At 48.6% G+C, this 21,010-nt stretch overlaps 2 protein-coding genes and 2 non-coding genes across 6 annotated transcripts in view; 2 read left to right on the plus strand and 2 right to left on the minus strand.

Annotated features, from left to right (window-relative positions):
* LOC127039397 (zinc finger protein 501-like) overlaps positions 1-21,010 on the plus strand; it is a 190,263-nt gene that overhangs the window by 44,363 nt on the left and 124,890 nt on the right. For 2 of the 3 annotated variants that reach the window (XM_050933099.1, XM_050933097.1), the window contains exon 5: positions 1,861-3,513. The gene's annotated coding sequence lies outside the window, so the exon portion shown is untranslated. Of the gene's footprint in view, positions 1-1,860; positions 3,798-21,010 lie in introns of all 3 variants that reach the window. The other variant, XM_050933098.1, reaches the window with a different exon arrangement.
* Positions 412-21,010, plus strand: part of LOC127039730 (zinc finger protein 79-like) — a 74,437-nt gene continuing 53,838 nt past the window's right edge. The window contains exons 1-2 of the mRNA XM_050933588.1: positions 412-473; positions 1,020-1,577. Of these exons, the coding sequence (XP_050789545.1) occupies positions 412-473; positions 1,020-1,577 (620 nt within the window). The remainder of the gene's footprint in view (positions 474-1,019; positions 1,578-21,010) is intronic.
* TRNAC-GCA (transfer RNA cysteine (anticodon GCA)) lies at positions 4,224-4,295 on the minus strand. Its single transcript has one exon. It is a non-coding gene; the product is annotated as a tRNA-Cys (tRNA).
* Positions 8,320-8,401, minus strand: TRNAN-GUU (transfer RNA asparagine (anticodon GUU)). The gene has a single exon. It is a non-coding gene; the product is annotated as a tRNA-Asn (tRNA).

Here is a 21,010-nt window from a genome sequence, read left to right on the forward strand (position 1 = left end):
ATGTAATGAATATGATTTATAATCATAATAACTCTCCTGCCTCTTTGAGGCAAGGAAGCTGGCCTTGCAATGTTACTGCTTAACAATGAGCTGGGGGTTAAAACCATGGACTATTCTTTGTGACAAGTATCCCAGAAATTCTACTGACCTCCCTAGTTTTCTTTGCCTGCAGTAGGGTTTCCAGTTTCCAAACCTGATGTGATCTCCCAGGTGGAACGAGGGGAAGAGCCGTGGGTTCCAGACCTCCAGGGCTGTGAGAAAGAAGTGCTTCCAAGAGCTGCCTGCACAGGTGAGGACTTGGTTAAACCAACTCAACAACTGTGTGGGAATGCAGGAAACATTTGGGATGCCCTACGAAGACCATGTGAGCTCTCCAAGTTCAAAATTGTTCCCTGCAGATGCGGAATCATAATGGCAGATGTGACTCATGGCTTCCCTCCTATTCTGACTGACAACTGGCAGCAGGTCGCTCCGTGATCTCACTTTCCTCTGAGTGTTCTCGTGAGATGCAGACCAAAACTGATCCCTTCCTCTCTCCTCTGGGGAAGGTTTTGGGGAAAATCAGCTCCTGATAGGTTTGATCTCTCCCACACATATTTTGGATTGTTCATCCCTTTTTCCATTCCTCTCTCTGAGATTTTCTTTCTTTCTGGTGCAGGTAGTGATCTGTGTCTGGATTCTCTCTGTCTCCCATCAGGTGATGGGATGGTGAGTGAGAATGAGGAGGAGAAACCCCATCAGGAAGATGCTGAGCGAAGAGAAGCACATGGAATGTCATCAGGAAGATCCAAAGAGAATGTTTCCAGGAGTTGTGCACTCCCAGAAAAACCAAAAGCCTGTGAGACTCAGGGGAGGCCAGAGGGAAACTTTAGTAGCCTCTCAGACCTTATAACAAGCAGTAGAATCAACTTGGAAGACACACGCTACAGGTGCCATGAGTGTGGGAAACGCTTCATTTGGAGCTCTACCCTTGTCAGACATCGCAGAATCCACACGGGAGAGACGCCTTATACGTGCACTGAGTGTGGGAAAAGCTTCAGTCAGAGCTCAGACCTTATCACGCATCAGAGAATCCACACGGGAGAGAAGCCTTACACATGCTCTGAGTGTGGGAAAAGCTTTCGTTGGCGCTCACAACTTATCGGACATCAGAGACTCCACACAGGAGAGATGCCCTACACATGCTCTGAATGCGGGAAAAGCTTCAGTCAGAGCTCAGACCTTATCACGCATCAGAGAATCCACACGGGAGAGAAGCCTTACACATGCTCTGAGTGTGGGAAAAGCTTTCGTTGGCGCTCACAACTTATCGGACATCAGAGACTCCACACAGGAGAGATGCCCTACACATGCTCTGAATGCGGGAAAAGCTTTAGTCGGAGCTCAAGCCTTATCAGACATCACAGAATCCACACAGGAGAGACGCCCTACACGTGCACTGAGTGTGGGAAAAGCTTCAATCAAAGCTCTAACCTGAACACACATCGTAGAATCCACACAAGGGAGATGCCCTACAGATGCTCAGAGTGCGGGCAAAGCTTCAATCAGCGCTCAAGGCTCATTAGACATCAGAAAATGCACAGCAGAGAGAATTGTAATAAATCCCTTGACTAGGGTTGGCAAAAACGATTTTTTTTAAAAAAAAAATCACGTTAGCTAATTCCCACAAAGTGATTTTTGCATCATCTTCACCGTGGTGTCTCACCTCCACCAGATAAGTTGCCGCCTTCTGCCTTTTGCAGCTCATCCTTCTTTGGGGTCAGTCCTATGATCTTTTCTATCAACGCCTTTCCTTTTGAGTCATAGGAGTGTGTGTCCTTCCAACCAGGAATGTTCATGAGTTCCAAGTGGGGGAGAGAGGTTTGATCCCAGCAAGGTACACTGAGGCAAAAACTACCTGTGCCTTCCATCCACTAGGACTGTACATGGCGTTAGCTGCTCAAGTTAGTGATCTTAATGTAAAAAGTTGTAGTGCAGATGCAGCCCAGGTGCAGTGGTTGGCATTAGCTTTCCCCTTGACCTGACCTAAACTCCATCACTTTTCCTAGTCTAAACTAACCCTGAGCATCACGGTTATCCTGTTCCCCCATTTCAAAGCAATTCTTAGTCATCGAGTTCTCCCTTGGGGAACAAATTGTTTCATTCCCAGTTGTTCTGATGTTACTTCAGGTTGTGCTGGAGAGCAGATATTTTTATTATTATTTTCCGCACTTAAAATATATTGAACTATAACAAAGAGCAGGAAGAGGGCAGGGATAGGGAAAAAAGTCATTTCATCCTCTATAAGAACAGACATAGCTAGGGTAAGTCAGAAAGAGTCACTTATTCCCCATCACTGTCCTCCTTCAATCCATGCTAAAACCTAAGAATCCTTTTCCTTTCCCCAGTTGTGGGGTGAGAGACTTCCAAAAGTGCTCCCTGTGCTATAGCACATGGCTAAGCTCAGAGAATAAACCCCAAATCTCCCCTGAGCTTTCTTTTTGAATTCTGTATTTCCGATTGCTTCAAGCCTGGGCATTGTGATTATTAACCAGTTTCTCTAGCACTGTTCCTACCACCGTTTCTGTAACATAGTTTGTTTTTTATGGGACAGGGTTGTTATTCCTTTGCCTAACCCCAACCTGGAAGGCCAGGGTGTCTGTTTTCTCTGGCCCCTCCCCACAGACAAATCTGACAGGGTTGAACCTGCCTGGAGCAAACAAAAAGCCCCACTGGTCACACACATGAAGGAGATAGACATACACGAGACACAGAAGAAACTGAATAATTTGAGCTATCAACATTTCCACTTTCCCACAGCATGTTAGTTCTGAAGCTTGTTTTGTTTCTTTTCTTGGAACCAGAACTGGGGAAAGAGAACACTGGAGTCAGTTGAATTACAGCAGGAAGGGATAAGTCTCATGATTCGTCACTAACCAAAGGCTTTGTAAACAGAGCGATAATATTACAGAATGGTCTGGCTAACCCTGCAGTTAGAAACAATCATCTCTATGGGTGGTAAATTGACAGGCTTTGCTGCAGATCATGAAATATCAGCTGTTGAAAGGTAATATGCTTCTATTTCAATGCCTCTGGAAGTACAGAAAACAGTGATCTGTGTTAAAGGCAAGTTGCCATTTCTCAGTGCCCCAATTTCTTTTGTGTGTGTACAGGAAGGTTTGAATGTGTAGCAGGTAGTTTGGTAAAGCTTAGCTATTTTGTGTGTGTAACAGGCTCCTGCCCACCTCCAGCAGAGGTTTCAGTCACATACTATGGCAACTTACCGAATGTCAAACAAATTAGTCCGTTCCTCCCCATAGTCAGTCTCTGATGGGAATGTTAGAATGAGGCAGAGAAGTGGGAGAGTATCGCAGTAGGAATACATTAAAAAGTGGGATTAATCGGAGCTGGGATGCAGACAGAGCCTGTTCTAGAGCTGGTGAAGTGACAGGGACACACTCCCGCTAGTGCTGGCTCTGAGATAACAGCAGAAGCAGACCGAGGAGAATGAGCTCCTGTGGGAGCTATGGGCAGGTGCCCTGTCAGTGCACCACTCACCTGGCAGGTGTTACACAAAACGCAGCACTTCCCATCTGGAAGAGAAACACTTCGCCCTTTGCCACTACTTCATTATACCATCCATGAGGCTGTTTGTCCTGCAGGACTTTGATCTCTTTGGGTGGTCTATGGTGATTCATAAAAAAGCCATTAGGGGAGCAGGAGTCATCCCAATGGAAATCTCTTCACTTCTTTCTCAGTGTTACCTTCTTAGCCCTGGCTTTGGAGATGACATTAGCCTTATCCTGTCTTGATTTTAAGTAGGATTTTGATCACCTTCTGGGGCTTGGCAGCTTAGAACTTTTGTGGGCTTTTCTCTGCCTTTTTGGTCCCCGCTGCAGTCAGTACATGCTAGACATGGGCATGGTGACTTTCCTGAGGATCTTGACAGCTTTATCCAGCTTCTTGGGGGCTATTTTCCTGCTCACAGCCACTGTCATCTTCTCATGCTTTGTCCTGGGGCCCAGCTGCTGGTTGAATGTGAAGGAGCCAAAGTGCCGGTGACTTTATCCCACACCAAGTTGCCTTTGCTCATCAAACTCCTGAACCCCAACTGAACGTGGTTCTTAATGTTTACATTCATTTCAAGTATCCCCGTATAGTGGAGCTCCTGAACATAATGGATAATAGAAATGAAATGTTTTCCCTTTTTTCAAAAATAAAAACAAAAAAATAAGAGGCTTATTAGAGGGCACTTGGATTTGAAGCAAGGACCCCTTGATCTGCAGTCAAACACTCTATCACTGAGCTATACCCCCGTGAGAGCAGATATTTTCTCCACTGTAGCTGAAGCACATCAGTGATTCCAATAGCAGGGGCAGGTTCTCTCTGGGGCACAGAGATTTTTGGGGGAGTTGGTGGCTCCTTTCTTTCCTCACCCTGGAGTAAACTCAGCTTTTTATTCCATGGTCCATGTTTTATGGACTAACAGCAGCAGCTTGAAGAAAGAGGAGAGTTAATATCTCACTCTCAGGGCTGAAGGTGGCCACGTCCCCTCTGTCTGACCGTTGCCATTGCAGGAGAGAAGGTTTCAATGGAATTGAATGCCCTGGCTCAGACTAGAGACACAGAAAGGTTTTGCTGTTCGTTGAACGGCAAAATAAATTGTGTCTGTATGTGAAACTGAGGAGGGACATGAAATGCCCACGGTGGCGGAGTGCCCTAAACTAAGGCAGGAGGGTGAAGGAATGGGGCTGAGGAATGACTGAAGTGGACTCACCTGGGATTGAAATGACATTTGTTTGTGTCGGGTAGTGAGAAATGTGACATGAATTCAGATGCAGGGTTGAGGCTTCTTTAGCTCCTTGTAGAACTTGAACTTGAATTCCCAGAAGGGAGAAAGGGAAAGTCTGGGGCTGCCTTTAGTCCCTGGCTGGAGCAGTGTATAAAAAAGGCTCCAGAAATGAAGCTGGCAATTACAGGCCACTAAGGCTAACTTCAGTACCAGGCACATTGGGTGAAATTGTAGAGCTGAATGATTAGATCCATAGCTAAACAGAATTTGTGGGGTGTACAGTTAGATAATTACTCAGTCCTTGATGGCCCCCTCCACAGTGGTCTCCAGAGTCCTGTACGCTCCCCCAGCAGCTGGTGGTCTTCTCAGTCCTCTTCTTCCTCCAGGCTCCAGCAGCTGTCCAGGACAAACACGGCTCCAGCAGCAGCAGTTCCAGCAACCCTGGTGGCCAGGCAGGAAGGACCCCCCCCACAGGTTGTAGCTGTACTGGTAGTACTGGGGTCCTGGCTTCTCCCTCCAGAGGTGGGGGAGTGGGGGCCGACCAGCAAGGCCCCCCCCACCCCTCGCTCAGCAGCAGCAGTAGTAGTCCAGGGAAGGAGCACTCCTGCCAGCAGCAGCAGCCTAGGAAGGGAGAAGGAGTTTGCCAGCAGAGTAGCCAGAGAAGGGGGAGAGCTCCAGCCAGCAGGACAGCCCGAGGACACAGAGCACTTCCTGTACCTATTGGGTTTCTGGGAACTGAGCTGGCGGAAGCCTGCCCAATGCCAAAGGATCCCCCCTGCACAGCCGAAGGGGAGGATCTACAGGACCTCAGAAACCCACTGATTCTGAGGGAGAACTAATAAAAGAACAGGGGCAGGAATGCGGTCAAAGGATCATAAGAAGGGAGCCTAATGGGGACACCGAGTAGAGAACCCCGGACAGCGCCCACTGCTCCTCTAAGGCATCAAGGGAGCCAGTGGACGTCGCCCAGAGGAACTCCGCCCGGATACGTGAACGGACCAAGGATCGGAAGCAAGCCCCACAGTCACCAGCGTCCCCATCGGCCAACCCCCTCTCCCTGGTTGCGTAGATGGCCAGTTTAGCCAGGGCGAGGAGGAGGTTGACCAGGAGGTCCCGTGACTTTGTGGCACCACGGATTGCAATAACAAAAAGCTCAAAACACTCAGTAGACGCAGGCCACTGCTCTATATTCTCATCAAATGTTCCAGTGGCCCGGTCAGAGTAACCATGATTTTTAGTTTCACTTTCACAGTCAGTGCAAAAAGCAGTTTGTTTGTTTGTTTGTTTGTTCTGTACCTTGACTTCTACTTCCTTCTGTTGCTGGAGCAGCACTGGAATCCCATCCTCATAGCCACTTGTTATATCCCTGGGGGCAGCCGGTTTACGAAGAAATCACTTGAGGCCAGACAGCAGACAGCTTACAAAACTGCCATTTATTTACAGACACAGAGCTCGCCTAATGGGCCAAAACTGGCTGGGCTAGCCCCTAATAATCTAACTCAGTTGCCATAGGAACAAAAACTATGACAACCAAATACACATCAGTAGGCAACGTGGCTTAGCTGGTTAAAGCACCTGTTTTGTAAACAGGAGATTCTGGGTTCAACTCCCAGTGGTACCTTGTAGAGTAGCTTTTTGGGACATCTGCTATTGGCTACTGTCAGAGGACAAGATTCAGAGCTAGATGGACCTTTGGTCTAGCCCAGTGTGGCTGTTTTTATGGTTTAAATTACACTCACAGGCACTGATAATAGAGTTACTGAAAGTTTGGGAGTTAGGAGCTGATAGGTCAGTAGTCCAGTCCCCTCGCAGACGACCCCCTCCCTCTGGGACAGGGGCAGGTTTGAGCTCTCACACCAAATGCTTTTTGTGGCTGCCAGAATCAGTGGGCAGCTTGTTTAGTTTATGCCGAGGGTTGAGTCCTGCTTTGTGCACCATGTTTGAAAATGAAAATCCTAAACTGCCCTTTGAAATAACGAATGCAGCAGGACGTGTTATTGTCCCTGCCCCAAAGCAGATAGACCAATGGAGAAATGCCATGAGTCCAGGGTAATACTCCACTGCAGTTTTACCATTTCCACTCGCTAAACTCCCTCCCAACCTTCTGGGCTCCTAGAGCAGGGGACTGAGCCTGAGCTGAGACACAGACACTGCAACTTTACTACAGCCCAAGCTGCATGATCCTGATTAATCTGACACAGGCTAGTCGTGGGTGTTTCATTGCACTAGAAATGTAGCCTAATGTCATGTCTACACTGCGATTAACACACCCAAGGCACCTGTCTCAAAACCCGGCCAGCTGACTCAGGCTTATGGGGTTTGGACTGCAAGACTATAAAATAACAGTGCAGACATATGGACTTAAGCCCAACCTCAGAGACCCAACGAGGAGTGATGGTTTCCAAACCCAGGCTTAAATGTGAACACAAATATCTGCACCACAGTTTTTAGCCCCACAGCTTTAACTCCATAAGCCCAAGTCAGATGACACAGGACAGCCATGCTGCCATCTTTATCCCAGAAGAGATGGACTCTACGGGTACGTCTCCATTGCAATGTCAGCCCAGGTGTGGCACGCTGAGCTCAAAGCAGCACCTGGAAGCCCCATATTCACCACTCATATAATGATGACACGGTTTGTAAAAAGTCTGCCTGGTGAGGTATCCTTTCAAAAGTCTTGGTTTGTTGAACCTTAATATCATGTTGCACTGTGTGTGTAGCATTGGTTGGGAAGTTATGAAGTTTTGTTCTGTGTGAGTTACTGAAATATGTTATGAGGTTGGGAAATGCCCACCACCAGCCTGTCAGGTATGACAATGGAGAAGTCAGACTCACTGCTGGCCCATTAAAGGGATCCACATTCCCAAGGACTATCCCAGGAACCGTGTACAATGCAGACTTCTCCGAGATAGCACAGCGACAATGGACACTGCTTGACTCACATCCTAGCAAAGGTACTTCCTAGCAAGTTGGAAGAAACTCTGAAAGAGGGGTAGAGACATCATGAGTTGGTCTCTTTCCCCCACAACTCAACACCTGTAAACACAGCTGGTGGACAAACACTTCACTGAAATAATTCAGAAATCAGAAGAGAATAATAATACATTCAAATCAAAGTCCCCAAACTACTACTGGTTTTTCAGCAGAAAATTTTCAGTTTGGGGAATTTTGTTTTCTCAGTCAGACTTTGCCAAGGGAAGTAGGGAGAAAATGTTTGAGTTGCTCCCTTCAGAGTAGCTTGGCATAGACACTAGCTCTGGTTCACTGTTGTGGCCTTGCTCAGGATGGGGGTATTTTAATTATTTGGGCAGGTCCCAGAGTGTTTGGGGGAGATTATGAGTCTGTTACCTTTTGAGATAAAAACTAAGAAATACAAGACTAGAGAATTTTTTTTTAGAAATGTGGGATTTAGACATTTTATTTAAAGCAAAGGGGGACTGGAGTTTCTGGGAAGGTTTTTGTTTGCAAGAAGCAACATTGTTTGATCTGTCATTGTACCAAAGGGAGAGATGGTTGTCTATAAAGGAGGGGTGAAGATTAAATACATCCAATGAGGATGGGATTTGAACCCATGCATGCAGAGCACAATGGATTAACAGTCCATCACCTTAACCACTCAGTCATCTCATCTGAGCTGCTAGAACAAGGACAGGAGAAGCAATCTAAGGCTGGCAGTGATAGGGACACTAAGGGGTTTTTAAATACTAAGCAGAAGCTGGGTCTGAATGAGCTCCCCCCTCACATGTAGAGATGAGCTGGGGAAAGACTTCAGGAACAGACCGTGTTTGCACAGACACACCTACTCTGCCTAGATATGCAGTATGATGGGGCCACTTTCCCAAAATGACCAGTTTTGGTGGTGTTGGGTTACAAATCACTATAGGATTGAGTGGAATGAAATGTTACTCTCCTTCCTGTATGAGTGAAGGGCAGCAGAACATACCTAGTCCATCCTGATGGAGGGGTAGGTGAGTGAAGAATACCTTTTATTGGACTGCAGAGAAGCAACTCAGGATGTCACCCTAAACCAGTGGTCCCCAAACTTTTCACATTGTGCCTCTTTATCCGTGTCTGCGGCCCCTCGGAAACCACGGTCGAGAACCAGGGCTGGGAGTGGGGCTGTTGCTTGCTGGGGAGAGGGGTGCAGAAACAGGTAAGGGGGTCACACCTGGGCCAGGGGCTTAGGTTGAGGATAGGGTGAGTGAAGAACTGGGACAGAGTGAGACTGAGTGGTGCTCCCTCCCTGCCCTCCATGGGGGCTGGCTCGGGCCCTGAGGTATCCCCATGAACATTCCTCTGTGCCCCCATACGAGTCATGCTCCACATATTGGGGACCGCTGCCCTAAACTGACCCCTAGTCACTAAGCAGGAGCTAGTGATGCTAATGCCCAGGGATAGGGAGCTTTGCCAGAGTGGAGCCTGCAGGTCACATCATGGGAGGTGGACACATGCTCCGTGCTCTGAGCCAAACCCAGGCAGAGTCGTCATCAGTGTGACACCCCCCCAGGGGACGCTCTCACTAGGGGAAGCCTCCTTGTCCTCAGCCCTCCTAGGACTGACCTTGGACTTTTCAGCACCCCCGTTCCACACCAGGAGCTTCCTGTAGTGAGTCACCTTAGCAGGACACCTGGGAAAGCCTTACACCCCTCATCCCGAAGGGGAGTCATGCACCCCCAACTTCCACAATCACCAGTGACTCTCAGCCAGCGTTGTAAAACCAAAGGTTTATTAGTGGTCTGGAATCCAGCCTGGGAAAGTTCTCTGTTAGCACAGGAGGCAGGAAGATTCTGTAACGTCCATCTTGGGTAGACCTAGAACTCAGACCCTGGGCTCTCCCGTCAAGTCCCCAAACCAACAGACTCCTTGCTTCCAACAGCCCCACTCAGCCAGGTCCTTTGTCCCTCCTTTGTTCTGTTTCCCAGGCAACCTGCTCACCTGGTCTCCAGCTTGTTCTTTGTTCTCTGAAGGACATAAATCCACACTGTGTAGAGGGCAAGCATAGGAGTCTATTACACATAGCACTGGTGGAGTGTCCACTTGCTTATTATGCTCAGAGACACTGCAAATTAATTGAATACAATAGAATATATACTTTTTCCACAGGCGGGGGAAAGTGATGGGGTAGGCAGTTCCACACCCCAGGATAAGTTTTGTAGCAAGACAAGATAAGCACATTAGCCAATGGTTAACAGGTCACATAATGCCTCCACCCGTGGTCTCAAGTTAGCAAGTTAACATTAATACTTTGATAAAATGTTATTAGTATAAAATATATATGTTGAATTCTAATTTGGGGTCCATAGGAATGGAGCAACTCCTTTGATTGTCCAACAGGTACATTCCTAGGGTTTAAAGCAAAGAAACAGTGAAAGTATATGGCAATAAAGATTGTTTTCTGTGTGTCTTAAGGCAAGGCATTGGTCCCTGGGAAGGGAGGTGGAAGGATGCCATATCTTATACTAAGATGTGCCAACTCTTCATAAACTCAAGACTGGCTCTGTGGGAAGAACGTCTCCTCTCTACAGAAGAAACAAACACAATAGGAACAGGGATTCTTTGTTCAATCTGCATCTCTGAATAAGACACAATTCTTTAGTTCTTAGCTCCAACAGCTGGCAATTTGCTTACCAGGCTTATCTTAGCAAACAAGACTTTCTGTTAACCAAGCTTTCTCTTAGCTGGTCACTATTTCCTAGGCCTCTGGTCTCTTGACCATACTTTGGACTTTGGGTCTGGAAAAGAGCTGGCACAATCCATAGACCAGGTTGTTCTATAAAATGCACATGGATTTTAACCCTTCACATCCAGTAATGGCAAAGTTCTTGGTTCAGGCTTGTAGGAGGTTCACATCAAGTCTCTGGAGTCCATCCAGAGCTGGGATGGGTCATTCAGTCCTTTGTACAGAGATTCAGTTTGTAGTAAAGTCCCTCCAGAGGTATGAAGCAGGACTGAAGACAAGATGAAGACAAGGCATCAGCCTTATATAGTCTCTTGCAGTGTGGTCTTTGCTTTCTTTGTCCCAAGGACACTCTATCCAGCACATGGCACAGAAAAACCTTAGAGTTCTGTCCATAGACAGGTCCCTGCATACATTGCAGAGTCACAAGGTGTATCTGCCTTCTCTCAATGGGTCGATTGTATAGCTGATGGTCCTTAATGGGCCATCAAGCAGGCTAGGCAGAACTGACACCAACTTGTCTGGCTGGGGTGTTCCCCAGAAGCATAGAACAAGTTTGAAATAGGGACAGCATAGAGCCAATATTCATAATGTCAACTACAAAAAATGATACACATCTAGAGATAGCATAATTATAATCAGCCAGTCAGAACCTCTCCATAGACCCCTTATACGACAACCTTTCTACAATATTGGCTGCAAATATAGGACAGTGGTCACAACAGTTATCTATACAGTTACAGATTATGTCAATAAGGTCACAGGAGGTGACACGGCATCAGTGAGACTGATACTGGAATACTGCCTCCAGTTTTCGTGTCCTCATTTGAAACAGATGTTGTGAAATTGGAGCTGGGGCAGCAAAGAGCCACCAAACGTTCTGAGGGCTGGAGAAAAATGCCTTCTAGTGAGCTATTGAAAGAGCTCAACCTGATTAGCTTCTCAAAAGAAGATTGAAAGGTGACTTAATTGAAGTGTTGAAGTGCCTTAATGGAGAGAAAAGATTGAGTGTTAAAGGGCTCTTTAATCAATCAGAGAAAGGCATAAAAAGACCGAATGGCTGGAAGTTGAAAAGAGACAAATTCCTATTACAACTAAGGCACAAATATTCAACAGCGAGGATGATTCACCACAGGAACAAGCTACCAAGGAAAGTGGTGGATTCAGCGTCTCTTGATGTCATTTAATGAAGACTACATGCTTTTCTGGAATGGGTTTGCTCCAAAAGTAGATTTTATGTCATACAGGAAGCCTGTGATATGCAGGGGGTCAGATTAGATGCTCTAATGGTCTCTTCTGGCCATAAAGTCGACTAACTTCTGAAAAACTGAGTGTAGCATTGGGAGCAGTGTCTGATGTTTTCCTGTCTAGCCAGCTTGCTTCCTAGAACGAACGCTCCTTGAGTGGAGTGATCCACAGGGAGTAGCTCAAACCTCCAAAGTGCCTGGCCAGGGGCAGGACATTAGCACAGCAAGGGAGGGGTGTGGCAGTGACATCACAAAGGCCTTTTGCAGGACCTCAGACTATTGGTCAAAGGAGATGAGGATGTAGTGACATCACAGAGAGATGATAACATCAGCCAGGCAGGAGAAGGACGAAGGGGCCAGGGAAACCTCAGAGACCCCTGTGGCTTTGCTTCAGCAAGTCTCCTTCTCCAGGTCTCTCTTTTAGGACTGAGAGAGTATTTGGATTCACGGACGTGAGCGCCAGGAGAAACCTCTTTTGAGTTTTCTCCTTCCCTTTTTGTGATTTTACTAGAAAGCAGCCATCCCTGTTTAGAAGGTAAGAGCCTCCTGGAGGTTTGAAACCTGTTCAGTCTGATCCATCTGGTGAGAGTTGAATTCTAGGCATGGAAAGCACGAGCTTAAAGAGGTAGAATTTTATTTCTCACCTGGGATTTTGTCCCTTAGAATCACTGGGGACATTAGGGTTTGTCCTTTTTGTTTCATCTTTTCCTCCATCCATCCTTCCTTTCTCTTCGTCTCTTGCTTCTTTTGTCCTTTTTCCTGTTCCCCTTCCAACACCAGGATGTGCATGCGTGTGTGTGTGTGTGTGTGTGTGTGTGTGTGTGTGTGTGTGTGTGTTGCGGGGCAGTGCTCTGCAGCTCCCACTGTGGGAGGTCCACCCAAATATGTGGGACTGAACTAGTGCTCGGGCAGTGATCCCCACCAGTGACCTTGGCCATCCTTTGGGCTGTCTGCTGAGAACCCTCAGCCTCCCATCCTCAGTCTCTGTCCTGATTGGCTGAGCAGGGGGTTATTGACAGGGAGGAGGGTCAGGTCCTTGTTGTTCTCTTTTAAGACCAAGGAAATAAGTCAGAATCAGTTATATGTTTGATGAATTTTGCTGCTTCTCTGCATTAATTGTCTCTGAGCAGTTCATAATTCTCTCTAACATTGCAGTTCTCCTGAAATACTTAGTGAATTATTACTGTCACTGTTGTTGGTCTGGAGCTCATCTGAGAGCACTTTATTCAGGTCATTCAATGTCTGAAATTCAAGATCCGATGGTTAGTTTGAAAATCAGGGCTCTTCGGTCCTATTCCCAACTCTGCCACTGCCTGGCTGTGTAACCTAAGACAAGTCAATTCTCCTTTCTCAGCCTTAGCTTTTCCCTCTTTCAGGTAGAGATAATAATGATCTCCTCCTACCTACTTGACGGTGGGTGGAGGATGGGGATCCATTGGAGAGTGTCACTATAAGTAGTGCATAATATGAGGTGTCCTATCACGTTTACTTAGAGCAGATTATGATATAATAGAATAGCTGAAATAGTCTATTTGATTTGTATGTTTTTATTTTGAAATTGTTAAGAGCAGCAACGACTTAGCTCAGATTGAAGCTACTTATGTAATGTTTGAGATCCAAGTGTCTCCTCTTTGTGTGCGACGAGACAATTTAACACACTGTGACAAACAGGAGATGCTTTTGTTTTGCAACAAAATATTTTTGCAAAGAACTTTTATCCCACTTGTTATGATTTCAGAGAAACAAATCTGGTTTAGTCTGAATGGGATTTTCTGACAGAAACAGGTTTCAATGACATTTCTCCACCACCTCTGATTAATGAGCTCTATCCCTGCCTCTGGGGGGGTGGGGATTGTTGTCCAGTTAGAACAGGAGTCAAGACTGGTGGCTTCTCTTTCTGGTTCTGCCACCGCCTTGCTGTGTAGGCCCTTGGGGAGGTCACTTCCCTTCTGTGGACCTCAGGCTCCTCCCCATCTGTCCAATGGGAACAGGAACAATTCTCGAACTCTGGGCAGTGGTGAGCCTGAGTGAGAGAAGGGTGTTAAAGCCCTGTGTGAAGGAGAAAGGGGAGTTTCACAGTGTTTAGCACCAACAAATTCTAAAGTTTGCTAAAATGTCTAGTCTGTGGAAACAGGAAATGGTCAGGGCCAAACTTTTTAACCACTGCCCTTTTTAAAGTCCATTCAGGGATGTGAATCCTGTCTTTTAGGTACCTGGGGTTCTTTGCCAGCAGGACAGAAGAGGTTCCTGCCTCCATTTTTGTGGCCTTAACAAACCAGATGTTGTGCCCCAGTTCTCGTCTGTGACCCCAGAAAAAGAACATCTTCCCATCCATGAACAAGACAGGACCTTTCTCTAAAAGGGGAACAAAGAGACCCCTGAGATTTACAGACTAGATAGCCTCACTGCCATAGCTGGAGAGATCCTGCAATACATTCTTAAATAATCAGTTTGTCAGCAGCACCTACAGGATCATTTGGTTCTTAGGACTAGTGAGCATGGATTTGTCAAGAATAAATCATTCCAAACCAATCCTCTTTCCTTCTTTGGCAGGGTTTTGGGCCTGGTGGAGGTGGGTAAACAGTAGATGGGATCTAGCTTGGTGTTACTAAGGCTTTTGACACAGTTCCGTAGGACATTCTCACAAGTGAATGAGGGAAATGCAGTCCAGCTGCAATCAGTGTAATGTGGGTGCAGAGCTAGTTGAAAGCCCAGACTCCAGGAGCCCTTCTCCATGTCTGGCTGTCCAACGGAGAGAGTGTACCTAGCTGGTCCGGCAGGGATCTGTCCGGGGTCCAGAACTATTCAATATTTTCATGAATGATTTGGAAAATGGAATGGAGAGCATGCGTCTAAAATTTGCAAGAGACACCAAGCACTTTGTAGCACAGGATTGGAATTCAAAACACCCTTAACAAATTGGAGACTTGATCTTCTTGAGCCAAACTCCATGGTTGGGCCCCTCTCTCTAAACTGGGCTGAAGTGAAACCCCAGAGCCAAACACTCCTCCTGGGCAGTGAGCTCCTCCCTTGAATGGTCAGATGCTGCTTAGCACTGTCAGAGCAGCTTTTGCTGGGGGATTCTCCCAGCACTTTCCAATAGCGGGAAAGTATGAAATCCCCATTTAACTGCTGGGGACAGAGCCCTAGAGGGGGGAGCAACTTGCCCAAAGTCCCCCAGGAAAAGGAAAACAATCAGCAGTGGAACCAATAGAAAACCCAGTAATGGAACTCAGGAGTCCTGGGGGTGTGCTAGGGTGACCAGATGTCCCGATTTTATAGGGATAGTCTGAATTTTGGGGTCTTTTTCTAATCTAGAATCCTAAAACCTCCCACCCCCTGTCCCGATTTTTCACACTTGCTGTCTGGTCACCTTAGGGTGTGCACATGTGTGGGTCCCAGCTGCTCTCTGCCCCCTTCATTGAAGTACATGTGCAGGGTTACTGCCCTGGGGACTGCAGGGCACCAGTGGACATGGGGTTGGCTAGAGGTAGGGTCTGGCTGCAGGCAGGGAAAGGGATGCGGGGCTGGCTGGCTTGAGGAAGGGGGGTGCATCAGGGGTTGGCTGGAGACATGGCAGGGGATGCGGGGCTGGTTGCAGACAGGGGGTGCAGGGCTGGTGCAGGCTGGGGGGGTGGGGGCTGGTTGGCTTTGGGCAGGGCCATAGGGGGGGTGCAGCAGGAGTTGGCTGGAGACAGGGCAGGGGGTGTGTCAGGGGCTGGCTGTGGGGCTGGCGGCAGGCAGGGCAGAGAGGACGTGGCTGGTGCAGGCAGGGCAGAGGGTGCAAGTCTGGTTGCAGACATGGCATGGGGCGGGGCCAGTGCAAGGATGTTTCACGCCCTAGGAAAAAGTTCCACCTTGCGCCCTCCTCCCCCCGCACCCCCACCCTGAGGTGCCCCATCCGTGGCAGCTCCCCCACTCCACCCTGAGGCGTCCTTCTTGTGGCAACTCCCCCGCTCTGCTCTGCGGCACCTCCCGTTGCCCCAGCTCACCTCTGCTCCGAGCACAAGCACCCCGAGCACACCGTGGCCACATCACTTCTTCCACCTCCCAGGCTTGTGGCGTCTAAGCCTGCCAGGCAGTCAAGCTCCCTCCTCTGAGCCACAGCAGCCCTGACAGTTGACAATAGAGGCACCTTAACCCCTGAGTTCCTTCAATGTGTCCCCCTCTGGGGTCCAGCTCCGATCACCAGATACTCAGGGTATGTCTATACCACCTGCCGAATCAGTGGGCAGCGATCGATCCAGCGGGGGTCGATATATAGCGACCAGTGTAGATGCAACACATCGAGTGCTCTCCCCTTGACTGCTGTACTCCAGCTTGGTGAGAGATGCAGGCAGAGTCTACGGGGAGCTGCAGCAGTCGACTCACCGCGACTGTGACATTATAAGTCTAATCTAATATCTCATTGAAAGGTGACAGGGCCAGAAAGAGTTAATTAACTCTCCTCACCAACTGACCTGACTCATAGGTGAACCTTAAGAACTGGTTAGCAAGATATGTAAATGAACAGTGCTCTGAAATGCAAGTCTGCATTATTAGAGGTAGAAGGGGAGATGTTTGCTCAGGTCTTGTGATGTAAGCAAACAAGTCTTGTCTGTTGCTATAGTTTTAATTCAAAGAGCAAAAAAGGAATATTAACATTTATGATAATACTTGCGTGAAATAGTATTATTGTCTCTGTGTCTCTTTGAAGGTTGTGGTAACCTATATTTGAACTGTTGATGGATAAATTATCCTGTACTAATTGCCAGGATGTTTGGAAGGAGAGTTAAGCCTATTGTTTTCTCAGGCCGAAAGGCTGCTGGAAGTGTATAAGAAGCCTGGGACACGATCCTTCTTCGTCTCAGATCTGCTTTGGGTTTCAAGAGGGGGAAACCTTAAGCCACAAGGATTGAGATCCCCAGTCATTGACTGGAGCCACCCTGAATATGGAAATTGGACTATAACTTATGGACTATTTCTAAAAGAACTTTTGGCAACTACAAGCTCACCTCTACTATGTATCTGAACCTCAAGAATTAAATTCAGGTTGATATGTCTATTAATCTTCTAACCAACACTCTCTCTTTTCTTTTCTAATGAATTTTAGGTTAGTTAATAAGAATTGGCTATAGCATGTATTTTAGGTAAGATATAAGTTATAATTGAACCTGGGTATGTAGCTGATCCTTTGGGATCGGAAAAATCTTTTCTTTAACATGATGAAGTAAGATTTTCAGGAATCATCATCCTATCTGACAGGTGTGTCTGGACGGAGGCCTGAGGCTGGGTACTTTAAGGGAACTGCATGGTTTAAACTTCTAAGTAACCAGTGAGGTACTACAGAAGCTGTTTTGTGTTGGCTTGGTAAATCTAAGTATCGGAATAACCAGCAGTGTTTGGAATTTGTCTGTCCTGTTTTGTTTGCGGTTCACCCTGATTGAGTGACCTCAGCTGGCTCCCACGGGCAGCACCATCACACCTACATCCAGGCTGTAGGGGTCCGGGGGATCTTAGGGGCCTTGGGGTGCACAGATACCTACGTCCAGGCTGTAGGGGTCCCTGGGGGGCTTAGAGAGTTTTTGGGGGGACACAGATACGAATCTCCAGGCTGTAGTGGTACCAGGGGGGCTTAGAGGGTTATTGGGGGGCATAGATACCTACGTCCAGGCTGGAGGCATCCTGGGAATCTTAGGGGATTTTTGGTGGCCCAAGACACCTATGTCCAGGCTGTACGGGTACCAGGGGGTCTTAGGGGTTTGGGTGGGCACAGATATGTATGTCCAGGCTGTATCAGTCCCGGGGGGGGGGGGGTAGAGGTTTTGTGAGGGGCACAGATATCGACGTCCAGATTGTAGATGTCCCGGGGGGTTTAGGGGGGTTGTGGGGGTACAAATACCTACGTCCAGGCTGTAGGGGTTCCTGGGGGGTTAGGGGGTTTCTGAGGGGCACATATACCTACGTGCACACTGGAGTGTCCTGGGGGGCTTATGGAGTCCCTATAGAGCACAGATACAAATGTCCTGGCTGTATAGGTACCTGAGGGGCTTAGGGGGTTTGTGGGGGGCACCAATACTTAAGTTCAGGCTGGAGGGGTCTCCGGGGGTCTTAGGTATTTGGTTGGGGGCACAGATACCTACATCCAGGCTGCAGGGGTCCCAGAGGGGCTTAGGATCTGTCACGGAGTGTGGGGGAGTCCAGTCCTGCACCGCTCTTCCTGGGACTCACAGTGACTCTCAGCCAGCCAGTAAAACAGAAAGTTTATTGGACAACAAGAGCGAAGGATACAGCAGAATTTGAAGGCACAAGCAGGATCCTGCAATCGAGTCCTTCTGGGGCTTCAGGAAACTTAGTTCACAGTTTGGGATTCCCTGAATTCCAACCACCCAGACTAAAACCGAAACTGAACTAACCCAACTCCCTCCAGCTGGCCCCTTCCTGTGTCCAGCTTCCCCGGCAAAGGTGCTGACTCCTCTCCCCCTACCTGGCTCAGGTTACAGGCTGAGCACTTGTCCGGTCCTAAAGTCACCCCCTGCTCTCCCATCCCCCACACAGACAGTCCCTACTCCATCACAGAACTGCCCATAGCATTTCCCGCATGGAGCAAAAGCGCACCGTGTGGCCACACAGGATAATGCACAGAACATTTGCTGCATGGTGCAATAGTGACACCATGTGGCCACGCAGGGTAATGCACAGAGCAGCACGCCTATGTAGAGGCTCTAGAGATCCCTGGGGGGCTTAGGGGTCATGGGGGGCACAGGTAGCTACGCCTAGGCTGGAGGCATTCTGGTGGGGATTAGGGGCTTCATGAGGGACACAAATATCTATGTCTGGGCTGGAGAGGTCCCTGGATGGCTTAGGGTGTTGTGGTGAACACAGATACAGATATCCAGGCTGTAGTGGTCCCTGGAGATTTAGGGAGTTGGTGAGGGGCACAGAAACCTACGTATGGTCTGGAGGGGTCCTTGGGGTACTTAAAGGGTTGTAGTTGCACAGATACCTACGTCCCAGTTGGAGGGGGACCTGGGGAGCTTAGAGGGTTTCTGTGGCATGCACACACCTACAGCCAGGCTGGTCGGGGCCCTATGGGTCTTAGGGCATTTGTGGCAGGCAGAGATAACTATGTCCAGGCTGGAGAGGTCCTGGGGAGGGCTTAGGAGGTTCCTGGAGGTCACAAATATCTACATCCAGGCTGGAGGTGTTCTGGGGGTATTAGGGAGTTGTGGGGGAGCACAGATACCTATTTCGAGGCTGTAGGGGTGCCGGGGTTGCTTTGGGGCATTTGGGGGTACAGATACCTACGTCCATGCTTTAGGGGTTGCTGGGAGGATCAGTGGGTTCGTGAGGGTGCACAGATACCTACGTCCAGGCTATAGGGATCTTGGGGGGGCTTAGGGTTTTGTGGGGGGCACAGATACCTTCATCCAGGCAAGAGGGGTCCTGGGGGCCTTAGGTGGTTCGTGTTGGGCACAGATACCTGCATCTAGGCCGGAGAGGTTCCGGGGGGCTTAGGGGGGTTGTGGAGAGCTCAGATAACTATGTCAAGGCTGGAGGGGTCCCATCGTGGCCTGGGGGTTTGTGGGGGGCACAGATACCTGCGTCTTGGCTGGAGGGGTTTTGGGGGTCTTAGGAGGGTTGTGGGGGCACATATACCTATGTCCATGCTGGAGGGGTCCTGTCATGTCTTAGGGGATTCGTAGGGTCAGAGATACCTACGTCTAGGCTGGGGAATTAGGTGCATTGGGGTGGAACAGATACCTATGTCCCGATTGTAGGGGGCCCTGGGTAGCTTAGGTGGTTTGTGGGGTTCACAGATACAAACATCCATGCTGTAGGGGTCCCGAGGGTCTTTGTGGGGCTCTGGGGGTCATAGATACCTACCTACAGGCTGGAGGTATCCTGTGGGTCTTAGGGAGTTTGTGGGGCGTACAGACGCCTACATCTGGGCTTGTGGGTTCCCTGGGGGGCTTAGAGGTTTGTGGGGAGCACAGATACCTTTATCCAGACTAGATAGGTCCCAGTGGGATTGGGGGCTGTGGGGGTCCCAGATACCTATGTAAGCAAAGTAGGATGAACTCTACCCTGACATCTGGTGGTGAATTATGGTGAGTATGGAAAAGAATGTCAGGGGCTGATTGTGTTTGCATAGACACACCCACCCCGCCTGACACGGCCACGTCAGCCTGGGATTGTTGCTTTGACAGCTGTGGTATCTCCAGTTTATTTTTTGTTGGGGCGTGAGATGTGGAGTGTTGCCACCCTGAGTGTGTGGATGAGGAACTGTGAAACTGCTTTGAGACAGGGATTCTCACCATCAATTGAGTGGCACTCGCTAGGTAAGGGAGTGGGCTCCTTGGATAACCCAGAAACACTAATTACACTTTTTTGTCTCTTAACAGTTGAATAGGAGAGGTGATTTTTGATTTTCTTAAGAATAGAAGTTCCAGGTTCCTGACCTGAATTGTTAAAGAGCTGTGCCTGATAGTGGGGGAGTCTGAAAATATATTGCGGAGCAGAATAACTGATGGAGAGAAGTAGTTTGTGGGATGGTTGGAGTGGCCTATAGAGTGAGGTGAGCAGAACAGTTTTTGGGGACAGCTGGAGCAGATCACAGGTCGGCTGGAGGAGCAGAGCAGCTGGTGGACTGAGGTGGGCAGTTTGTGGGGAAGGCGGAAGCAGAATCCCACGAAGAGGCGGGGCAGTTGGCAGTGGACCATAAAGGTGCCCCTTTCTACCCAGGCTAGCAGGGGGAAAACCCTGCAGATAGACTCTTGAACTCTGGGGTTGTGGGACTGTGGATGATTTTGGGGTTGCTGGACTCTTGAAACATTTGAGGTATTGGACTTTGGAGTCTTGGGGTGATTTGGGGATTGCTGGACTCAAGAACCCATGGAGAAGGACACGGCCTAGTTGAGGTGTTTTCCCAATTTAATGCTATGTTGTTTAACTCACGTTGTTAAATGATTTCTGCTACACCCAGACTCTGTCCTTGCGAGAGGGATGTATTGCCTCTTTGAGGCACCTAGGGGTGCGTATGTAAAATTTTCCCATGTCACTGGGTGGGGGTTCGAGCTGGTTTGCATTATGTTGTAGGGAAGGGACCCCTAAGTATTGAACCAAGTCCTTGCTGATATCAGTTCAGCCTGGCAGAATGGTTCCACCTACATGCAGGCTGAAGGGGTCCCTGGGAGACTTAGGGAGTTCATAGGGGGCACAGATACCTACGTCCAGGCTCCAGGGGTCCCAGAGGGGCTTAGGGGGTTCGTGGGGGGCACAGATCTTTAGGTCACGGAGTGTGGGGGAATCCGGCCCTGCACCCTTCTTCCTGGG

This window comes from Gopherus flavomarginatus, chromosome 23, assembly GCF_025201925.1.
Source record: "Gopherus flavomarginatus isolate rGopFla2 chromosome 23, rGopFla2.mat.asm, whole genome shotgun sequence".
In the NCBI taxonomy this organism is placed as follows: domain Eukaryota; kingdom Metazoa; phylum Chordata; order Testudines; family Testudinidae; genus Gopherus; species Gopherus flavomarginatus.